The sequence below is a fragment of the Mytilus trossulus genome, unplaced genomic scaffold (genome assembly GCF_036588685.1).
Source record: "Mytilus trossulus isolate FHL-02 unplaced genomic scaffold, PNRI_Mtr1.1.1.hap1 h1tg001073l__unscaffolded, whole genome shotgun sequence".
NCBI classification, from domain to species: Eukaryota; Metazoa; Mollusca; class Bivalvia; order Mytilida; family Mytilidae; genus Mytilus; species Mytilus trossulus.
This window is the reverse complement of record NW_026963630.1, coordinates 334-20,211: the sequence shown is the minus strand read 5'-3', so window position 1 is coordinate 20,211 and position 19,878 is coordinate 334. Positions and strand designations below refer to the sequence as shown.

Below are 19,878 nucleotides of genomic sequence, written 5' to 3'. Positions count from 1 at the left end.
GGCGTGTCGTTGGTTCTTGTTAAAATTAGTATTGCTATTTTATTAAAAAATAGGGTTAAAACGGGTTGCAAATTAGGTAAAAAATAAAACAGTCTATTAATGCAGCCAAAAAGCAGCAATCACCCACCTAAAGAATAAAACAAGGGTTCTAAAAAGGCGGTGTGTAATGGATTTGTGCTAGTAACAGACAAAAAAAAACCAAACACTGTGGAAACCCTTAAGAATGAGGTTTTATAGTGTACCGCATTTCCTGTTACCGGCCGGTACAGTGACCGCAAGGCCTGTTCTCCTGTCCTTTTACACGGAAACCCTGTTGCTGATGCATGTAAAAAGCCCTTAGTTAAGATAACTTATAAGTCAAAGTAAAACTTAATTTTACTTGACATTGTGTATTTTATTGAAAATCTAGTTGCGAATGCCCATACCTGTCCAAACTTGTTTTAGATTATGCTTTACAACCTGTTGTAGATAAGGTTTTGAACCCTTTACAGTGAGTAAGCATTTTTCAGAGTCATGTGAGACTTAACCTAATTAGTGGTAGAAAAAAACAAACTTAAACCTAAATTCTAAAGCTATTTGCTTCCTGTGGTTAATTGTAAACTGCAGGAGAAATGGATCTAAGGTGTTAATTTTTTTCGTTTGCCCTAATTTTGGTTGCTCATGTGATTTTTTGGGGTTTGAAAACTAGACTATCTGTATCTTAAAATCAAAAAATAAATAGAAATCAAGTCATATGAAAGTTCCCAAAGCGTAATTCATGGGTCACTTAAAGTCTAAGCAAAAAAGTAAATCAAAAATAAAATAAAATCAAAATGACACACTAATGCCTGGGGGGGCTGATCTGGAGGGGAGGAAATAGGAAAGCAGGTTAAATAGAGGTGACAAAAATGTGGTGTGCAGCAACAAAATGAAGCTAAATAAAATTGTGAAACGTAGAAGCGTGAGCTTGTAAACAAGGTTGTGAGCGTCTTAAAAAGTAAGTGTTAACAATAGTATGTAATATTAACACGCCTAAAAGGGGGTTAGGTGGGTTATAAACTTACAAAGACTACAAGTGATGAAGTTTATGTCTGGTCCTGAGGTCCCTTTTAAGTGAGTTAGTTTCGTATAAAAGGTTTTTAAGCAAAGCAATGTTCTGTCACAGATCTGAGTGCTATAGACAATATTGTATAGGGCCTTTTTATGTAAATAAACGTGGCGTTAGGCTGTTAAATGTGCTGGTTATAGGATGGTTACATAGCAATAATTACTATATTTGCCTTCTGGGCAAAAATTTTAATGAAATTAGTGTACGCTGGGTGAATAAATTAAGCTAGAATGTTGAGCTGTTAATTGAAAATCCCAGTAATTTGCTTAGGGTATAAGATTCTTATTCTCAAGCCAGATAGCCTGTCTCTTAAGTTGTGTTTAGTTGCTAATGTTAATATAACTGAGAGCTACAAATTCTTCCTAGCTTAGTTGTACGTGGGGGGATGGCCCAGTTGCTTTGATGAAGCTAAGCTCAAAAGTAGTTTATTGCTCTGAGGTGTTATAAAGAAGTATTATAGTACGTAGGACTTTGATTCCTAAAGAAAAAGTTAAAGCTTTTCTTTATAAACAATTTAAGAGGAGTTAATTAGTTTTAGGCTCATCTCACTGAGGTTTTTTAGAATTTATCTTTCTAAAGAAATGCACACGATTGCCTCATAAAAAGCTTACTTGAAGTAAAGTGGGGCAAATAAATTTTAGTACTTCTTGCATAAGGGTAAAGCGAAGAGGCCTGTGTGTAAAAGAAGAGCAACAAGACCCTGCGAAGCTTTATTTTAATTGAAGTTTTTGGGTTTGTTAACCCAAAAGCTTATGCATAGCTTTAAGGTCTCTTTTAAGCGAGCGAGTTTTTAGCTAAAGCAATACTTTGTGACGGATCTGTAATGACATAAATAATATTGTATAATAGGCTGATTAACTTATAAAAAGGGTTCTTTTTATGTAAATGAGTGTGTTGCTTAGTGATAGATTGTTGAATGTGTTGGGCACTAGAGAGGCTGTATGAGAGTGGCTTAGGCAGGGGTTTGCTGCAAAAAAAGGCTTACTGTTAAGGGGTGTGTGAGATGGTTTTTTTTCATATAAAAACTGAGTGTTTAGAATAGACGTTGGAGGAGGGGACTTATGTCAGGGCGGAGGGGGTGACACTGTTAGGGTGCTCCCATTACCTGAAACTATTTCAGCTGTTGGAGATGCTGTTGTGAATGGTGTCGCTGAAGTTGTTCCTGATAATCAGGAGGAAGGGGGCCCCCATGCTGAGGGTGGCTATGTTCCTTTAGAAGAACAAATAGCTGTTGTGGAGCCTGAAGTCCCAGCTAATGTCTGTCAGCCAGTCGAGCAGAGAAATGTGGTTGTAAGTGAAGAAGACAGTGTTCCTGATGTTAGTAAAGACGGGGTCAGTAGTTATTAATGCTCATAGTTAAAGTTTATTGGTGTATTAATAGTTATAATTTATTAAAATAATCCATAAGATAAGCAAAATTACAGTTAATTCGTTTATTGTTAGGCTGTTATGGTCTATTTAAAAACTGGTCAATACGGGTCTCCTTACACCTAATTAACTTGGTTTTAGTGTATGCTTGAAAGGCTACAAAGCCTTTGCGGGGAGTAAGCATTCTTCAGGACCACATGAGATTCAACCTAATTATTGGCAGAGAAAGTGGTGAATTTGACCCTTAAATTCTAAGTTACTTGGGCTCTATAGCTAATTGTAAGCTGTAGGATAATGGGGATTTGAGACGTTTATTTCCTCATTTACCCCAGCTCTGGTTGCTCATGTGGTTTTCGGTTCGAAAACGAGGCGTGTATCTTAAAAATAAAAAAATTTTTGAAGCGTAAGTTGTTGGTCGCTTTAAGTCTAATTAAAAATAAAGTAAAAATGGAGCAAAAACAAAGTTGGACACTTAACACTTTGGGTGTCTTCAGAGGTGTAAAAAGGGGGGTCCAAGCTTATGTGTACTCATAAAAAAATGCGGTGTGCGGGGGGTTTGTGCCTGTATATATAACAAAAATTCATGAGGTGGCCGAGGAAGAGGTGGTGAGCTGTAAACTCATAAACAAGGTGTAGGCCTTTCTTATGAGATGGTTGGTAACAATACTGTGAATAATATTAACACGCCTAAGAGGGTTGGTCCGTGACGAAGTACTAATAAGTTGGTGAAGATTATGAATGACAGGTTCTATGATTTGCCTTGTCCTGTAAACTTAAACGCTTGGTGAAGGTTTGGCTCTATACTAGGCTTGTGCCTAATTATCCAACTTCTAAGGGGTCTTTTATTGTCAACTCATTATACTGCTCATGAAGACATGGCATTCGATTCTGTAGTACATATTATGCGTAATGTGGAAAAAGGATGAATGTTGCGTAATATTCATGCAAATGGGTCCTCTATGTTTTTTATCTGTATTTATGCGCACATTGCTCGTGGGCTGTATTATGGGTCTTATTTAGATAAGACAGTGTGGTATTTTGGGGTGCATTTGTTTTTGTTAACTATGGCGGAGGCTTTCCTCGGTTACACTTTGCCTTGGGGGCAAATGTCATATTGGGGGGCTACTGTTATTACTAATATACTTAGAGTGATCCCCGTAGTAGGAGAGAGTATGCTCCGCTATGTATGAGGGGGTTGGACCGTGTGTAATGCAACTCTAAAGCGGTTTTATACTTTACACTTTCTCTTACCGTTTGTGATAGTGGCGGTTGTTTTTTTACACCTGTTTTTTTTACATGAGAAAGGGAGTAATAACCCTTTGGGTATTGAAAGAGGTACTATGTGTGTGCCCTTCCACCCCTTCTATACTATTAAAGATCTTTTTGGTTATGTTTGCTTTAGGTTCTTTTTTATATATTTAGTGTGTGTGGATCCTGAGCTGTTAGGGAATCATTTAAACTATTGGCCTGCTAATCCTATAAAAACGCCAATCCATGTTCAGCCTGAGTGGTATTTTATGTTTGCTTATGCAATCCTTCGTTCAATTCCTCATAAAGCGGGGGGGGTATATGTTATGTTTTTGTCGATTGTAGTATTATACCTAATTCCTAGTCTTCACAGAGGTAAGTATCGAAGTTTATGTTTTTACCCGTTTAATCAAGTAGTGTTTTGAGTGTTGGTTGGTAGGTTTATTAGGTTAACATGGATTGGTGCTCGCCCAGTGCGGGAGCCTTATATCATTTTGGGGCAGTGTCTTTCAGTCATTTATTTCTCTAGGTTGTTATTAAACCCTCTTTCTTTGTGGGTGTGGGACAAGCTGCTTGAATACCCTAAATTCTGTAGGAGTCGTCCTGTAGACCTGAAATGGTTTAAGTTTTTAGCTTATTTCAAGTTATTAAAATTAGTAAATCGCGAAAGTAGCGCACGTGAGTGGGCTAATAAGTGTAGAAAAATATAAATATGTCTTTTTACGGGAGTCGATATTTTGGTGATATTGTCCATGGGGAACTAGGGAAAGACCTGTTCCGGTACCATGGTTTTGTGATGATAGTAGCAGTGGCTGTGTTGGTCTTTGTTATATATATAGGATGCGTAATCCTTCTTACTAAATTTTCTTATCGCCATTTCTTGAACCGTCAACGATTAGAATTTTGATGGACTATTGTGCCAATGTTGATGTTAGTAGGGTTGTGGTTTCCTTCTATAATTAACCTATATTATATAGAAGAAGTAAAACGGCCCCGGTGAAATTTTAAGGCGATTGGGAAACAATGGTACTGATCTTACGAATTTTGTCGCAATTTAGACACTCCAAGCTCTAGAGAAAGCGCTGAAAGAATTTCGTGTTATACAATTGATTCTTACATAGAAGACCAGCAGGAGACATTTAGAAAAGGAGGGTATCGTTTGTTGGATGTTGATAACCGGATGGTGGCTCCAGCAGATGTGCAAATAACTGCTTTTGTAAGAAGGTCTGATGTGCTCCATTCGTTTGCACTCCCTAAGTTACTAATTAAAGTAGATGCCATCCCAGGTCGAATTAATCGGCTTCCTATAAAAGCTTCCCAGTGTAGAATTATTTACGGGCAGTGTTCTGAAATTTGCGGGGTTAACCATAGATTTATACCGATTGTGATTGAGTTTATTCCTGAGAAATATTTTGTCATATGGTTGGAAGCTCTTAACTAAAATAAAAAATAAGCTAAAGCTTTTAAGAAGCGTTAAACTTTTAATTTAATGAACTTGTACAATGGGCAAGTAGCTTTTAGTGATAAGGTGGTCTAATATTAGGATATAGGGCTCATGCCCCTAAGGCGCCGTGAGTAGTGGCTCTTATCTTTGTGAGAGCTGGCAGAGCTAATGCGTTTGATTTAGGATCAATTCATAAGTATATATACTTGCTTTCATGGCACAAGCTGGCAGACCTAATGCATACGATTTAAGCTCGTCTTATAAGATATACTCTTGTTTGTGTGTGAATTACAAAGCTAAGCCCAGTCTCATTATGGTTAGTGTCGAGTGTCTATTTAAGACTCTAAGGAGAGTAGCTGTTTTCTTTGGAGCCTCTATCCTATTAAGCCTTTGTCAAGTGTCAGCGGACTCTTTTACTCCCTTGGGGTCGACTAAGGCTGCACTGGTGGACTGAGTAGGCGTGGTTGTTGGTGTTATCCCTTTTGTAGGGGTGCTTCTCGCTGTGGGCTTCTATACTTTGTTGGAACGTAAAATTTTGGCTATCATTATAATCCGAAAGGGTCCATCCAAGGTGAGTTATATAGGGATCTTGCAGCCTTTTAGTGACGCAGGTAAGTTGTTATGTAAAGAGTTTATTGTGCCTACACGTGCTAACGTAGGGCCCTTCATTTTGGCTCCTGCACTAATATTAACTATCAGTTTACTTGGATGGCTTTTATACCCGTATAAGTCGGCTGAAGTGTTTTATGTTTTCGGGGTGATTCTGTTTATAGTTATTACTAGAGTCAGGGTTTACGGGGTAATAATATCCGGATGGGCTTCTAACTCTAAATACTCTTTGCTAGGTGCAGTTCGTGCGATGGCGCAAAGAATTTCTTATGAGATCCCTATAGGATTTATCTTCTTTTGTGTGGTGCTGTGCTCGGGTGTGTTTATGTTTCAAGAAATTAGGGTGTTCCAACAAAGGTCCTTTTTTTTCTTTTTTCCTTTGTGCGTAGTTATAGTTGTCTGAATGCTGTGTATGCTAGCTGAAACTAATCGGGCGCCATTTGATTTTGTGGAAGGAGAGTCGGAATTAGTGTCAGGATACAACGTGGAGTACAGCGGAGGGGGGTTTGCAGTTATATTTATTGCGGAGTACTCTAGTATTCTTCTCAGAAGGGTTATAAGGGCGGCGATATTTTTCGGGGGAAATGAAGCGTTGATCGGGGTCTTTATGATGGCTTTTGCGGTCTTCTTTGTGGTTATTCGTGCTTCTTTACCTCGTTTACGTTATGATAAGTTAATGAGTTTGTGTTGGACTGTTCTTCTATGTGTCATACTTATGGCTAGTGTGTGTGTAGTAGTTCTAGTTAGGGTGTATGTAAGATAATATAAACTAGTATAATTCATTTACACTGAATGTGTCAGATAAAGTCTGTCTTACTTATGGTTAAAAGGTTGGCAATTAGACTTATTGCATTGATTATTATAAAAAACCTAAATATGAGTGTCATTGGGTTAAGCGTTCTAACTATTCTAAGTATGGGCGCCACAAGAGTCGCGATAGGGGGGGTAGAGTTGAACGGGTTGTACACCACAGACTTTGTAATAGGGTTAATGGTTACACTAACTCTATTTGTAGCAATTCTTTCCTACCTAAGGAGGGTTAAGATCCACCGGAAAGCAAGATTTAATTTAATAATTATCAGAATCAGCCTAATTTTAGTGATAAGATTCAGGGTGAGGAGGTTCTTTCTTTTTTTTTTTTTTTTGAAAGTGTGCTAGCCCCTCTGTTGTTATTAATTGTAGGCTGAGGCTATCAGCCAGAGCGTTTACAGGCAGGGGGGTATATAGTAATCTATACGGTGTTCGGATCTCTTTTTTTCTTATGGGGGGTAAGAGAACTCTATATTAGAGGGTTGAGGAGGAGGATAAGTTCTGTGGTAAGGCTAGTAAAAAAAAGGGGAATGAGATTGTGATGGCTATACATTCTAGGGTTTCTTATCAAGCTACCAATATATCCATTTCACCTGTGACTACCTAAGGCTCACGTAGAGGCCCCAGTAGCCGGTTCGATGCTATTGGCCGGGGTGGTACTAAAATTAGGAGGGTACGGGCTGCTTCGATTTATAATAGTTATACAAATAAGGCTTAGAAGCGTTTTTTTTGTGCTGCTACTAGTGGTGAACTTGGCAGGAGGTGTCTACGCAGGATTAGCGTGTGTACGGCAAGTGGACCTAAAATGTTTGGTAGCATATTCCTCTGTAGCGCATATGAGGCTTGTGCTATTAGGAGTGCTTAGCAACACGGTATTAGGGGTAGTGGGGGCCATTATTATTATGATCGGGCATGGGTTGTGTTCATCAGGTTTGTTCAGGTATGTGAATGCTATCTATAAGATGAGGCACTCGCGTCTGCTAGTAATAAATAAAGGGGGCTTGTTAGTCTGCCCAAGTCTAGTCTTAATGTGTTTCCTGTTAAGATCAAGCAACATAGCAGCCCCTCCTAGTCTAAACTTATTTGGGGAAATCCTCGTTTTCGGCGTGGGAGGGTGAATAAGTGGAGTGTTCCTGCTTATCCTGGGTCTGATAAGCTTTATTAGGGCATGTTTTAGACTATACCTATATGGAAGTTGTTGTCACGGGAAGGGGGTGTCACACAGGGAGTCCTTAAACTTGAGAAGAGTTTGTGATGTTTTTGTTCTGGCGGCTCATTGGATACCGCTGAACTTTATGTTTATGTTTATACCCTAAACAATGAATCGTAATCCTTATTCTCGTTACTATGTACCAGGTCCAAGTCCGTGGCCCTTTTTTGTGGCTATCTCGGCAAACGGAATAGCGGTAGGGTTAATTTTGTGACTGCATCGAACTCCCAGATTTCTATTAATAGGAATGAGGTTGGGGTGTATACTATTGAGAACTTTTAGATGATGGCGAGACTTAATTCGTGAGGGAGATATTGGGTTTCATACTCGCTTCGTAATCAAGAGATTTCGTGATGGAGTTGCCCTTTTTATTCTGTCTGAAGTAATGTTCTTCTTTTCTTTTTTTTGGACTTTCTTCCATAATGCCTTAAGACCCTCGTGTGAACTAGGGATGCGATGACCCCCTCCAGGGATCCGCACGCCAAACCCGTCGTCGACAAGGCTGTTCGAGACAGGTCTTTTAATTAGGAGGGGGTTATTCGTAACTCAAGCCCATAAGAGAATGCGTTTGAAGGATTATGATGTTGGGCCATTTATTGGCCTAGTGGTAACAATTTTATGTGGGACTGTGTTCTTCCTAGTGCAACTTCGAGAATACTACTGAAACTCATACACTATTGCAGATAGGGTGTATGGAAGAGTGTTTTATTTACTAACTGGGTTTCATGGAATGCACGTAGTTGTGGGGACTCTTTGACTAATGGTGAGGTTAGTCCGACTATGGCGTGGGGAGTTTTCCAGTCAACGGCACTTTGGTTTTGAGGCTTGCATTTGGTACTGACACTTCGTAGATGTGGTATGGGTAGCATTATGATGTTTAGTATATGTGTGGTTTGGAGGATGGTTATACATGTGGTGGTTCAAAATATGAGACGGGGACGTCTATACGTTTAAGTACCCAGACGCAAAGCCTTCGTGGTATGCGTACATTCAAGAAGAGCATGCTCCGTCCTGATATAAGATTCCTGACCATTTAAAAGGTTAAAAATAGGAGTCATACAGACTAGTTAAACAGTTTTGATTTGAAATCAAGTACCAAAGCGATTCCAAGCGCTTACTAGTCTGAGTAAAGTAGTCTAATTAAGGACAGAAGACCTATGATTTTCAAGTGTTATAAGTAACCTTTACTTGAAATGGTAAGCTTTGTGGTAAGACCTATAAAATTAGTGAGATTAGGGGTAATATTGATCGGGACAATTCTTAGGGTTAGAAGAGAAGAGATAGTAGGGGTGTGACTCGGTTTAGAGCTAAATCTGTATGGATTTCTTGTAATTATAAACCCTGATGGTCACTATAGTCCTGAGCCCTGTGTAAAATATTTTGTGGTACAAAGAACGGGGTCAATTCTGATACTAGTGGGTTTTGTAACCTTGATAGAGCAGCACGTAGTGAGAGGGCTGGTGATAAGGGGGGCGGGTACAGTGTTAAAATCTGGCGTTTTCCCGCTACATTCGTGGGTCCCTTCAATTATTAAGAACAGCAGATGGTTAGCAAGAGGGTTAATATTAACTTGGCAAAAAGTCGCCCCCCTTGTCTTTTTATCAATAATTATACCCTCTAAGGGGTTGTGAGTAGTAATTGTATTGATAGCTGGAATTGGGGCAGTAGGGGGCCTTAACCAGAATTCAGTACGAGTAATAAGCGCGTACTCGTCGTTTGTGCATACATCATGAATGCTGTTAGGGCTCACATGGTCAAGAGTAGTCTTTGTAGGGTATTTTGCAGTTTACTCGCTGTCGGTAGGGCTGTTTTTTTATGGGTGCTCAATAATAAACAAAACAAGAATGGGCGGTCAGATTAGTAGAGCCGCGAGGGGTATAGGGTTACTGATACTGATGGGGATGCCTCCTTTCCTTGGCTTTCTAGCGAAAGTATTGGTGTTTCTAATGAGAGGAAGGGCTGTAATCGTGGCTTGTATTATAGGTTCAGTAATCAGGCTAAAATTCTACATTGACTTTTTTTATAGGATAGTAATAAAAAGGTTAGTAGACAAAAACAAAGCAGAATTCAAGATTATGTGGAGGATAGTGATCGGGGCTAACCTAGCAGGGGGGGCATTGATCTTGGTGAGATTTATTTAGAAACTGCTTTTAGGCCAGGGGCGTTTTGATTTCGGCTCAAAAAGAGTGGGTAAAACCACAAAAGTATGATAAAAAGGTAATTTAAAATAAAATATTTTGTTTCAAACATAACTATAGGTAGTTGTTACCTCCTTTTTGTAGAATGGTACTTTAAAAAAAAGGATTGGTTTGCATCTAATTATTAAGCCTAGGTTTTCATTCTTAAGTGAGGAAGTTAATTAACATAATAGGGCTGCTAACTTTGTTATAAATGGCTTGTACCATTTTTCCTTATAAAAAAGTAGTTTAATTTAAGAACGATAGGTTGTGGGGCTATTAGTGGTGTCAACCCTTTTTTAGCTAGATATAGTTTAAAATAAAATATTGGCTTTGGGAGCTAAAGACACTTCCATAAGTTTTCTAGAAGAATGGTTATGGGGTTAAGAGTTGCGTTTGTCTGCATTGTGTCTTTTTTGTTTACGGGGTTATTTATGCTACTAAGGGAAAAGCGGGGTCTAGACCGAGAAAAGTGCAGTCCATATGAGTGTGGATTTGAGCCTATTGGAAGAGCTCGGAGGCCCTTTTCTATCCGATTCTTTCTAGTAGCAGTTTTGTTCGTCGTGTTTGATGTAGAGGTAGTGCTGTTAATACCTTTTGCCTACATGTTCTTTTACGGTAAGAGTGTTAGGGATTTTGTCCTCAAGGGGTTTCCTTCTTATCTTGTTTGGGGGTCTCTACCACGAATATCGTGAGGGGTCTTTGGAATGAGTAGGTTAATACTAGAAGTGGCATTTATGCGAAACGAATTTTGATGAGAGGTGATTGTAAGAGGCTTACTTTTGCTGTTGGAAGTGTATTGTGTGTACCTGTGGTTTTCACGTCGAGAGTGCTTCTTAAGGAAGTATGGGACCAATGAAAGTTCTCAAGGATCTAATAGAAGGTTTGAAAAGGCATATCTTACTATAGCGTATAGGGAAAAAAATATTAAGAGGCTAAAATCTAGTGCGGCTCTAAGGGCTAATAAGGCTAGATGATTGGCTTCTAAGTAAGGATAAATAAAATGATAAAAATACTAAAAAAGGAAGAAGTAGGGGGTTATGGAGAAGTGGAGTCCTGGTGACGTCGATGGCTGTGATCAACAAATCACAAAGATATTGGAACCCTTTATCTGTATAGCGGAGTCTGAGGAGGGTTGTTTGGAGCAAGGTTGAGGTTAATGATCCGAATGCAACTGGGGCATCCTGGAGCAGTGTTCTTAAAAAGAGATTGATTCTATAATGTGGTGGTTACAACGCATGCCTTAATAATAATTTTTTTTGCTGTGATACCTATCTTAATTGGAGCTTTCGGTAATTGGTTGATTCCTCTGCTAGTAGGAGGTAAAGATATAATTTACCCGCGAATAAACAACTTAAGTTATTGACTATCTCCTAATGCACTATATTTACTAATACTGTCCTTTAGAACGGATAAAGGAGTTGGTGCTGGATGAACTATTTACCCCCCTTTATCTGTGTACCCCTATCATAGGGGCCCTAGGATGGATGTTCTTATTGTGTCACTACATCTAGCTGGGCTCAGCTCTCTAGTGGGGGCTATTAACTTTGCTAGGACCAATAAAAATATGCCAGTGTTAGAAATGAAAGGAGAACGAGCGGAGCTTTATGTTTTAAGGATTAGAGTTACTGCAGTTCTTTTAATTATTTCAATTCCGGTTCTAGGAGGGGGCATCACAATAATCTTGTTTGACCGAAACTTTAACACAACTTTTTTCGATCCCGCAGGAGGGGGGGACCCCGTTTTGTTCCAACATTTGTTTTGATTTTTTGGGCATCCGGAAGTGTATATTCTTATTCTACCTGCCTTTGGTGTGATATCAAAAGTAATTATGCATTGCTCTGGAAAAGAAGCGGTTTTTGGTCTAATTGGGATAGTATACGCAATAATCGGAATTGGAGGGTTAGGGTGTATGGTGTGGGCTCACCACATGTTTACCGTAGGTCTTAATGTTGATACTCGAGGCTATTTTTCTACCGCAACTATAGTAATCGCTGTTCCAACAGGGGTGAAAGTATTCAGATGACTGGCAACTATAGCAGGAAGAAAATTCAAAATAAAGCCTGCCGCCTACTGAAGTACTGGGTTTCTGTTTTTATTCACCGTGGGAGGGCTAACAGGGGTCTTACTGTCTAGGGCTTCTATGGATGTGTCTCTACACGACACATATTATGTGGTGGCTCATTTCCATTATGTGCTAAGAATAGGGGCGGTGTTTGGGGTGTTCTGTGGTCTTAACCATTGGTTGCCAAATTTTGTTGGAGTATGCTTTAATAAGAAATGGAGGAAAGCCCATTTTATAGCAATATTTTTTGGGGTAAATACTACCTTCTTTCCTCAGCATTTCTTAGGCCTAAGAGGAATGCCTCGACGGTATATAGACTACGCTGATATTTATGCTCACTGACATTGGGTGTCTTCTTATGGGTCCGCTGTGTCTTTTGGGTCTCTAATATATTTTAAGTTCCTTCTATGAGAGGCTCTAGTAAGCCAGCGAGGGGTTGTATTTAGTGGGGGTTTATGTGGTGAAATAGACTGAGCAGGTACCCGAGACCTTTATCCAGGAAGGAAGCATGTTTATAGCCAATTGCCATTTGTGTGAACTAACCCTTATAACACGTGTATCACTTATATTTATAAGAAATCGCGTAATCAATAATTTAAAGTCATGTTAATAGATGTTTTTTCTAGATTTGATGCTCACAGCTATAACTTAATTTGGTTGTCTATGCCGTTATGGTTGCTGTCTTCTATAGTGCCAATAACCGTGCTATTTAGAGACGTGTACACTAAGGGTAGAAGTACGAGCTCTTTTCGGAGTTTGGTGCTATCCTTTACTTATTCGATGATTCGATTGAACGGAAAGGGACTAAAGCTATCTGGGTTTCCTCTAGTAATAAGGGGTCTGTTCATGATAATTCTGATACTAAATCTGTCTGGAAACTTTCCATTCTTTTTCCCTGTAAGAGGGCAGTTTGTGTTCGGGTTCTCCTTTGCTTTGTCTATTTGAACTTGTTTAGTTTTATCTAGTCTTTTATGCAGATTTGAGCAGGGGTTGATGAGTCTCGTTCCAACAGGTTGCCCGTTAATCCTTGTGCCTTTTATAGTAGTGGTTGAGCTAATTAGTGGCATACTTCGCCCTTTAACATTAGTTTTACGTCTGACACTAAATCTGGGAGCTGGTAAAGTAATTCTAACTATATGCAGGAGAGAGTTAGTAGTTAGCTGGTTAAATAGCAGAAGGCTGCTTACAGGAGTTGGGGGTATTAAAGGGTTAATAATGGGCGGAGGTGTTTTTGGAGCCGCTGAAGTTGCAATCGCGTGTATTCAGTGTTATATTTTTTGTGTCTTATTGTGTCTCTATACGGAGGATCATAGAAGGTAGGTAGTTTTAAAAGCTTTGCTGAAGCGACGGCCTTGTAAGTCGTAGAAAACTATGTGTTTTAAAGCTATGATTTGAATAAAATTCCTAGGAGTTTTCTTAATAAGTATAGGCTGTTTTGTAATCTTCCGTATAAACAAACACCTTTTGTGTTTATTTGTAGGGCTTGAAATAATAAGACTAGGCTTATTGTTTGTAACCCATGTGTTTCTAATAAATCAGTTTTGGTTAATTTTACTAATTCTATGTTTAGCTGTTTGCGAAGCCAGAATTTGCTTGGCCCTTCTGGTTATGGTGATGCGACTATGCGGAGACGATTTGATGTCAAGGTTACTAAGAGATGGCTCGTAAAAATAGTATCATACAATTAAAAAGTAACTTAGGGTTACTTTTACTGATTCTGATTGGATACTTATTTATTCTTAGAGGGAGGACCTTTGGAAAAGCTTATTTATTGGAAGTTACTGTTTGAGAGAGTAATTGTCTCTCATTTAGCTTCAGAGTTCTACTAGATAGCGTAAGAATAGTCTTTGTTGGGACGGTTTTGGTAATTAGAGGAAGTGTAGCAACCTACTGCAAGTGGTATATAGCTGGAGAGCCATACTACAAGCGGTTTATGGGATTAGTATGGTTGTTTGTGCTGTCTATAGTGTTTATAATCTTAGTTCCTAATTTAGTAATACTTTTAATTGGTTGAGACGGGCTAGGGCTCACCTCATTCCTATTAGTGGCTTATTACCAGAACAATAAGAGGTTATCTGCGGCTATGTTGACAGCTTTGACTAATCGAATTGGGGATGTTTTTGTACTTTTTAGAGTTTCTATTTTTTTAAGAGAAGGGGGGTGGTTAATTTATATATACCACCCAGTGCAGACATGGGTTAATTTAGGGTTTGTGGTAGTTCTTGCAGGTATAACTAAAAGCGCACAAATGCCGTTTTGCGCATGGCTACCTGCTGCCATGGCGGCACCCACACCGGTCTCCTCTTTGGTGCATTCTTCGACATTGGTGACAGCTGGGGTTTATTTGATTCTTCGCTCTTTTTATATTATCAGAGCTAATCCCTTTGTGACTCAAATACTTATAGTCTTAAGACTATTTACTCTAATATTAGCGGGGTCAAGGGCTGTGTTTGCGTTTGACCTAAAAAAGGTAATCGCACTCTCGACTTTGAGGCAGTTAAGGTTAATAATATTCTCGATTTCAATCCTTCTTCCGTCTGTAGCTTTTTTTCATTTAGTAACCCATGCGGTATTTAAAGCTTTGTTGTTTCTAGGCGCAGGGGGTGTTATTCATAGAAACCAAAGAATCCAAGATATCCGGGGGTTAAGAAGCTTGTGGCAAGGATTACCGGTAAGAATGGGTGCAATAACGGTTGCAATTGTGTCCTTGAGAGGGGCCCCGTTTATAAGAGGGTTTTTCTCTAAAGACCTAATAATTGAGCTAAGAATGATAGACAGAAGAATAACTTATGGGTGCTATTTATTAGAGCTAACAGGTTTAATCTTCACTTCTTTTTATAGGGCACGGATTGTATTTAGAGTAATACTTGGGTCTAATTACGTTAATAGCAGAAGTTTGCGGATTAATGAGCACTTAAATATACAAACTCCTTTTCTTAGCCTGTATATTGGGGCTATTATCTTAGGAGGGGTATTAGGGAGGAAAATAGAGAGGTTTGGGTTTGTAGTAGTTCTTGAGAAATATGAGAGAGTCAGAGTATTTCTTATTCCCTTTGTAGGGTTAATTTTGTGATGAGGAGTGCTTAGAAAATTAGGGTCTAAGCCTTGGTCGTCAGCCAAACTATTAAGATTCTTTTTGAGAATGTGGCTCATAGAGAGGCTAACCTCCCACCCCAGAAAAATGGCCTTCTTTAAGGGGTCCAGGATGGTAGCTCAAAGTCTGGATCAAGGTTGACTAGAGCTATTGGGCCCTCAAGGTGCCCATAAGGGACTAGGTCAACTCAGCTGTTTGAATGAAATTGTTCAGAAAAATTATTTTACCTACCAGCTGGTAGTATGAGGGCTGGTGGTAGCGGGGGGCGTAAGCTTAATTATGTTTATATAATGAGAGTTATAGTCATATGTGTAATTTTGATGGCTGTGTTTTCGATTGTCTTAATTGCCAAGCAACCTATTTCTTTAGGGCTAGTGCTATTGAGGGGGTCTATAATTGCATGTGTGGAGGTTGCACTGGAGGTTAGAAGGTTGTTAGGGTTCTTATTGTTCCTAACTTACGTTAGGGGTGTAATAGTCCTGTTCTTGTATGTTTTAAGGATCTACCCCAATGAAGTGTATCGTTTTAATCTAGAGTTTATGGTTCTCGTCAGAAGGTGTTGTGCCAGAGCGGTCCTTATGGGTCTTATGAATTACGAGTACAGAGAAATTAGCGGGTCTTTGTTTCTAAGTTTCATGGCTGAAAGAAGCGGGTTAAGGTTATATATCCTAATAGCTGGTGTGTTACTGTTTGTAATATTAGTGGTGTCGTATTTGTGCATAAAAACCATGGTGCCTTTACGAAGAGTAAAATAAACCTAAAATAGAAGATACAGTAGCTTAATTAAAGCGTCTCATTGAAAATGAGGAAGATGGATACTTTAGTACCTTGTGTCAAATCTGTAGGAGGGTTTGATTATGGCCCTAAATTTATGGGCAAAATGCTTCTCATGATTCTAAATGCGGGCTTGAACAAATTAAGTGCAAGTTCAACATCAGTGGGGAAAATTGGTTAATAAAGGAAACTTTAACCCAGCTTTTTGACAAATTCGGGGTCAATTGATGAATGCCAGCAGCCGCGGTTAGATTCAGTTCGAATATAAATTTAAGCGGATTGGTTAGAGTCAATGTTGTGTTATAAAACTATAAAAAAACTATAGGTGCAGTGTAATGTTAACGGTTTTTTGTGGTTATATTCCTAAAGTTTTAGTGAGCTTCTAACGAATCTATGAAGTGAAACCAGGATTAGATACCCTGTTATCCATAGTTTAAAACAAAAGTTCCTCTTAACTAAACATTTGGTTGTCAAAGAGAAATAAATAGGCGGTGTCTGAGATAGAAAACAGGGGATCCTGGGTGTTAAAGGATAACCCACCTACATTTGAGCCTTGTCTTATTAGTGCGTGTGTATGGTTGTTTACTCTAATATGGTGAGTGTCCGGGTAAAATTTTTGGTTATTACTGAAGCTAACTCTTATTTTACTTGCTGAGTTCGGTAAGGTAAGTTACTTTTAGTTAGGTGCAGCTACTAGAATTGGCTATATGCCCATGTAGCACAACTTCAAAAATAATTCAGATTGACATGCAGCTTATGACAAGGTTAATCTGGGATACAGATGTAACTTAAGCAATAATTCAAAGATTGAGCTACTAAAAGGTAGCTCAACTAAGTAGACAAATAAGATAAGAAAACTTGCCTTTGAAGAAGGACTTGTAAGTAAGGGTTAAAAATAAAATTACCCTGAATACAATCAGATGAGTACTAATCGCCCGTCGCTCGCGGGGAAACCTGTGAAAAGTCGTAACAAGGTAGCAGTAACGGAAGTTGCTGCTAGGCTATAATATGCATATATAGTAAATAATATTATATTTGCCTTCCAAGCAAAAGTTCTAATGAAATTAGTGTATGCTGGCCAAATAGTTTAAGCTAAAACGTTGAGCTGTTAATTCAAAATCGCAGTAATTTGCTTTGGCTTGCTTAAGTAGTTTAGGGAAAACATAAGATTTTCATTCTTAAGTCAGATAGTATTTCTCTTAAGTTGTGCTTAGTAGTTAATGTTAATATAACTGAGAACTGCAAATTCTCCATAGTCTAGTTAGGCCTAAGCTTAGTGCCACGTGGGGGATGATCCAGTTGCTTTGATGAAGCAAAGTTCAAAAGTAGTTTTTTGGCACTTAGAACTTCGAAGCGTTATAAAGAAAAATTGTAGTAAGTAGGGCTTTGATTCCTAAAGAAAAAGTTAATCTTCTTCTTCATAAATAAGTTAAAAGTAGTTAATATATAACTTAGAATTGTCAGTTCTAGATTCCTCTTACTGAGGCTTTTTATAATTTATCTTTTTTAAAGAGACGTGCATAATTGTTTTGTGAAAAGTGCACTTGAATTAAAATAGTATAAATAAATTTTAGTACCTTTTGCATAAGGGTTTTTCAAGACAAGTTTAAGAATTTAATTTTCCCGAATAAAAGAGAGTTATTTTTTTGAGTTAAGAAATCGTGGCAGAGATTTAATTAAACTAAAGAATAGCGGCTAGATACTATTCGCGCTTTTAGATATCTGGTTGGCTTAAAAAGATGTGTAAGCATTTTCCTTAACTATTTAAGGGGTAAAATTTTTTGGGTTAAGCTGAAAAATACTAAAATTGATGTTAAAAAAAAATTGGGTTTCTATAGGCTTTAAACTGGCTATTAGATATTAGTGTATTTTAACTAAAACCAGATGGGGAAAAAAGATTAATTGGGTTATTCATTTACTTTAAAATAAGCCTATGGTTGTAGGACCAGTGACTATGATAAAAACGAGTAAAAATATTATTTATTTGGTATTACTATTTTGTTTTACCTTAAAAAACTAAAGGCTAAATAAAAGTTTTTAAACGAATTCGGCAAACTAAACTTCTCGACTGTTTAACAAAAACATTTCCTTTTGATGTAAGTAAAAGGTAGTCCCTGCCCAGTGCAACTAGAGTAATGTTTGTTGTAAACGGCGGCGTTAACGTGAGCGTCCTAAGGTAGCGCGATAATTTGCCTTTCAATTGAAGGATGGTATGAAAGGGTTAACGAAGAAGGTGCTGTGTCTGAAAATTTAATTTAAACTAACTTTAAGGTGAAGAGGCCTTTATGTAAAAGAAGGACGACAAGACCCTATGAAGCTTTATCTTAATTGGAGTTTTTGGCTCTTATACGATTTTGATGGGAGATCAGTGAAAATAAGTCTTTCACTATTATATAAATCTAACTCGTATTTCCTAACTTTATATGTGTGGCTAGCTACTCTAGGGATAACAGCGCAATTTCTCCCGAAAGATGGTATTGGAGGGGAAGATTGCGACCTCGATGTTGGCTTTAGATATCCTAGAGGCGTAGAAGCTTCTAATGGTGGGTCTGTTCGCCCTTTAAAATCTAACATGAGCTGAGTTCAGAACGGCGTGAGCTAGTTCAGTTTCTATCCTCTTTTAAAAATGAGCTAATTTTGTACGAAAGGACTTTTTCGCTAAAGCAACGCTTTGCCCTGGCTCTGTCATTGCTTAAATAATGCTACGCAATAAACTGATTAGTTTATAAAAAGGGTTGCCTTTTATGAAGCTGAAGGCCAATTAGTGGCGGTAGGGCGTGTCGTTGGTTCTTGTTAAAATTAGTATTGCTATTTTATTAAAAAATAGGGTTAAAACGGGTTGCAAATTAGGTAAAAAATAAAACAGTCTATTAATGCAGCCAAAAAGCAGCAATCACCCACCTAAAGAATAAAACAAGGGTTCTAAAAAGGCGGTGTGTAATGGATTTGTGCTAGTAACAGACAAAAAAAAACCAAACACTGTGGAAACCCTTAAGAATGAGGTTTTATAGTGTACCGCATTTCCTGTTACCGGCCGGTACAGTGACCGCAAGGCCTGTTCTCCTGTCCTTTTACACGGAAACCCTGTTGCTGATGCATGTAAAAAGCCCTTAGTTAAGATAACTTATAAGTCAAAGTAAAACTTAATTTTACTTGACATTGTGTATTTTATTGAAAATCTAGTTGCGAATGCCCATACCTGTCCAAACTTGTTTTAGATTATGCTTTACAACCTGTTGTAGATAAGGTTTTGAACCCTTTACAGTGAGTAAGCATTTTTCAGAGTCATGTGAGACTTAACCTAATTAGTGGTAGAAAAAAACAAACTTAAACCTAAATTCTAAAGCTATTTGCTTCCTGTGGTTAATTGTAAACTGCAGGAGAAATGGATCTAAGGTGTTAATTTTTTTCGTTTGCCCTAATTTTGGTTGCTCATGTGATTTTTTGGGGTTTGAAAACTAGACTATCTGTATCTTAAAATCAAAAAATAAATAGAAATCAAGTCATATGAAAGTTCCCAAAGCGTAATTCATGGGTCACTTAAAGTCTAAGCAAAAAAGTAAATCAAAAATAAAATAAAATCAAAATGACACACTAATGCCTGGGGGGGCTGATCTGGAGGGGAGGAAATAGGAAAGCAGGTTAAATAGAGGTGACAAAAATGTGGTGTGCAGCAACAAAATGAAGCTAAATAAAATTGTGAAACGTAGAAGCGTGAGCTTGTAAACAAGGTTGTGAGCGTCTTAAAAAGTAAGTGTTAACAATAGTATGTAATATTAACACGCCTAAAAGGGGGTTAGGTGGGTTATAAACTTACAAAGACTACAAGTGATGAAGTTTATGTCTGGTCCTGAGGTCCCTTTTAAGTGAGTTAGTTTCGTATAAAAGGTTTTTAAGCAAAGCAATGTTCTGTCACAGATCTGAGTGCTATAGACAATATTGTATAGGGCCTTTTTATGTAAATAAACGTGGCGTTAGGCTGTTAAATGTGC

At 38.2% G+C, this 19,878-nt stretch overlaps 3 protein-coding genes and 3 pseudogenes across 3 annotated transcripts; all 6 read left to right on the top strand.

Moving 5' to 3' along the window:
* Positions 1 to 6,538: 6,538 nt before the first annotated feature.
* On the top strand, positions 6,539 to 7,882 carry LOC134703486 (NADH-ubiquinone oxidoreductase chain 4-like; annotated as a pseudogene).
* A 3-nt stretch (positions 7,883 to 7,885) lies between these two features.
* Positions 7,886 to 8,821, top strand: LOC134703489 (cytochrome c oxidase subunit 3-like). The gene is given in 1 exon segment (XM_063563499.1): positions 7,886 to 8,821. A coding segment is annotated over 1 exon segment (936 nt).
* Positions 8,822 to 8,969: 148 nt separating this feature from the next.
* Positions 8,970 to 9,917, top strand: LOC134703487 (NADH-ubiquinone oxidoreductase chain 2-like). Its single transcript, XM_063563498.1, is given in 1 exon segment — positions 8,970 to 9,917. A coding segment is annotated over 1 exon segment (948 nt).
* A 1,114-nt stretch (positions 9,918 to 11,031) lies between these two features.
* Positions 11,032 to 11,718, top strand: LOC134703488 (cytochrome c oxidase subunit 1-like; annotated as a pseudogene).
* Positions 11,719 to 12,621: 903 nt separating this feature from the next.
* LOC134703485 (ATP synthase subunit a-like) lies at positions 12,622 to 13,807 on the top strand (annotated as a pseudogene).
* Positions 13,808 to 15,402: 1,595 nt separating this feature from the next.
* On the top strand, positions 15,403 to 15,867 carry LOC134703483 (NADH-ubiquinone oxidoreductase chain 6-like). Its single transcript, XM_063563497.1, has one exon. The coding sequence runs from the start codon at positions 15,403 to 15,405 to the stop codon at positions 15,865 to 15,867; it is 465 nt and encodes a 154-aa protein (XP_063419567.1).
* Positions 15,868 to 19,878: the final 4,011 nt, after the last annotated feature.

Excerpts from the sequence above, each read along its gene's own strand:
- LOC134703483 (XM_063563497.1), top strand. The coding sequence starts at position 15,403 with ATGAGAGTTATAGTCATATGTGTAATTTTGATGGCTGTGTTTTCGATT.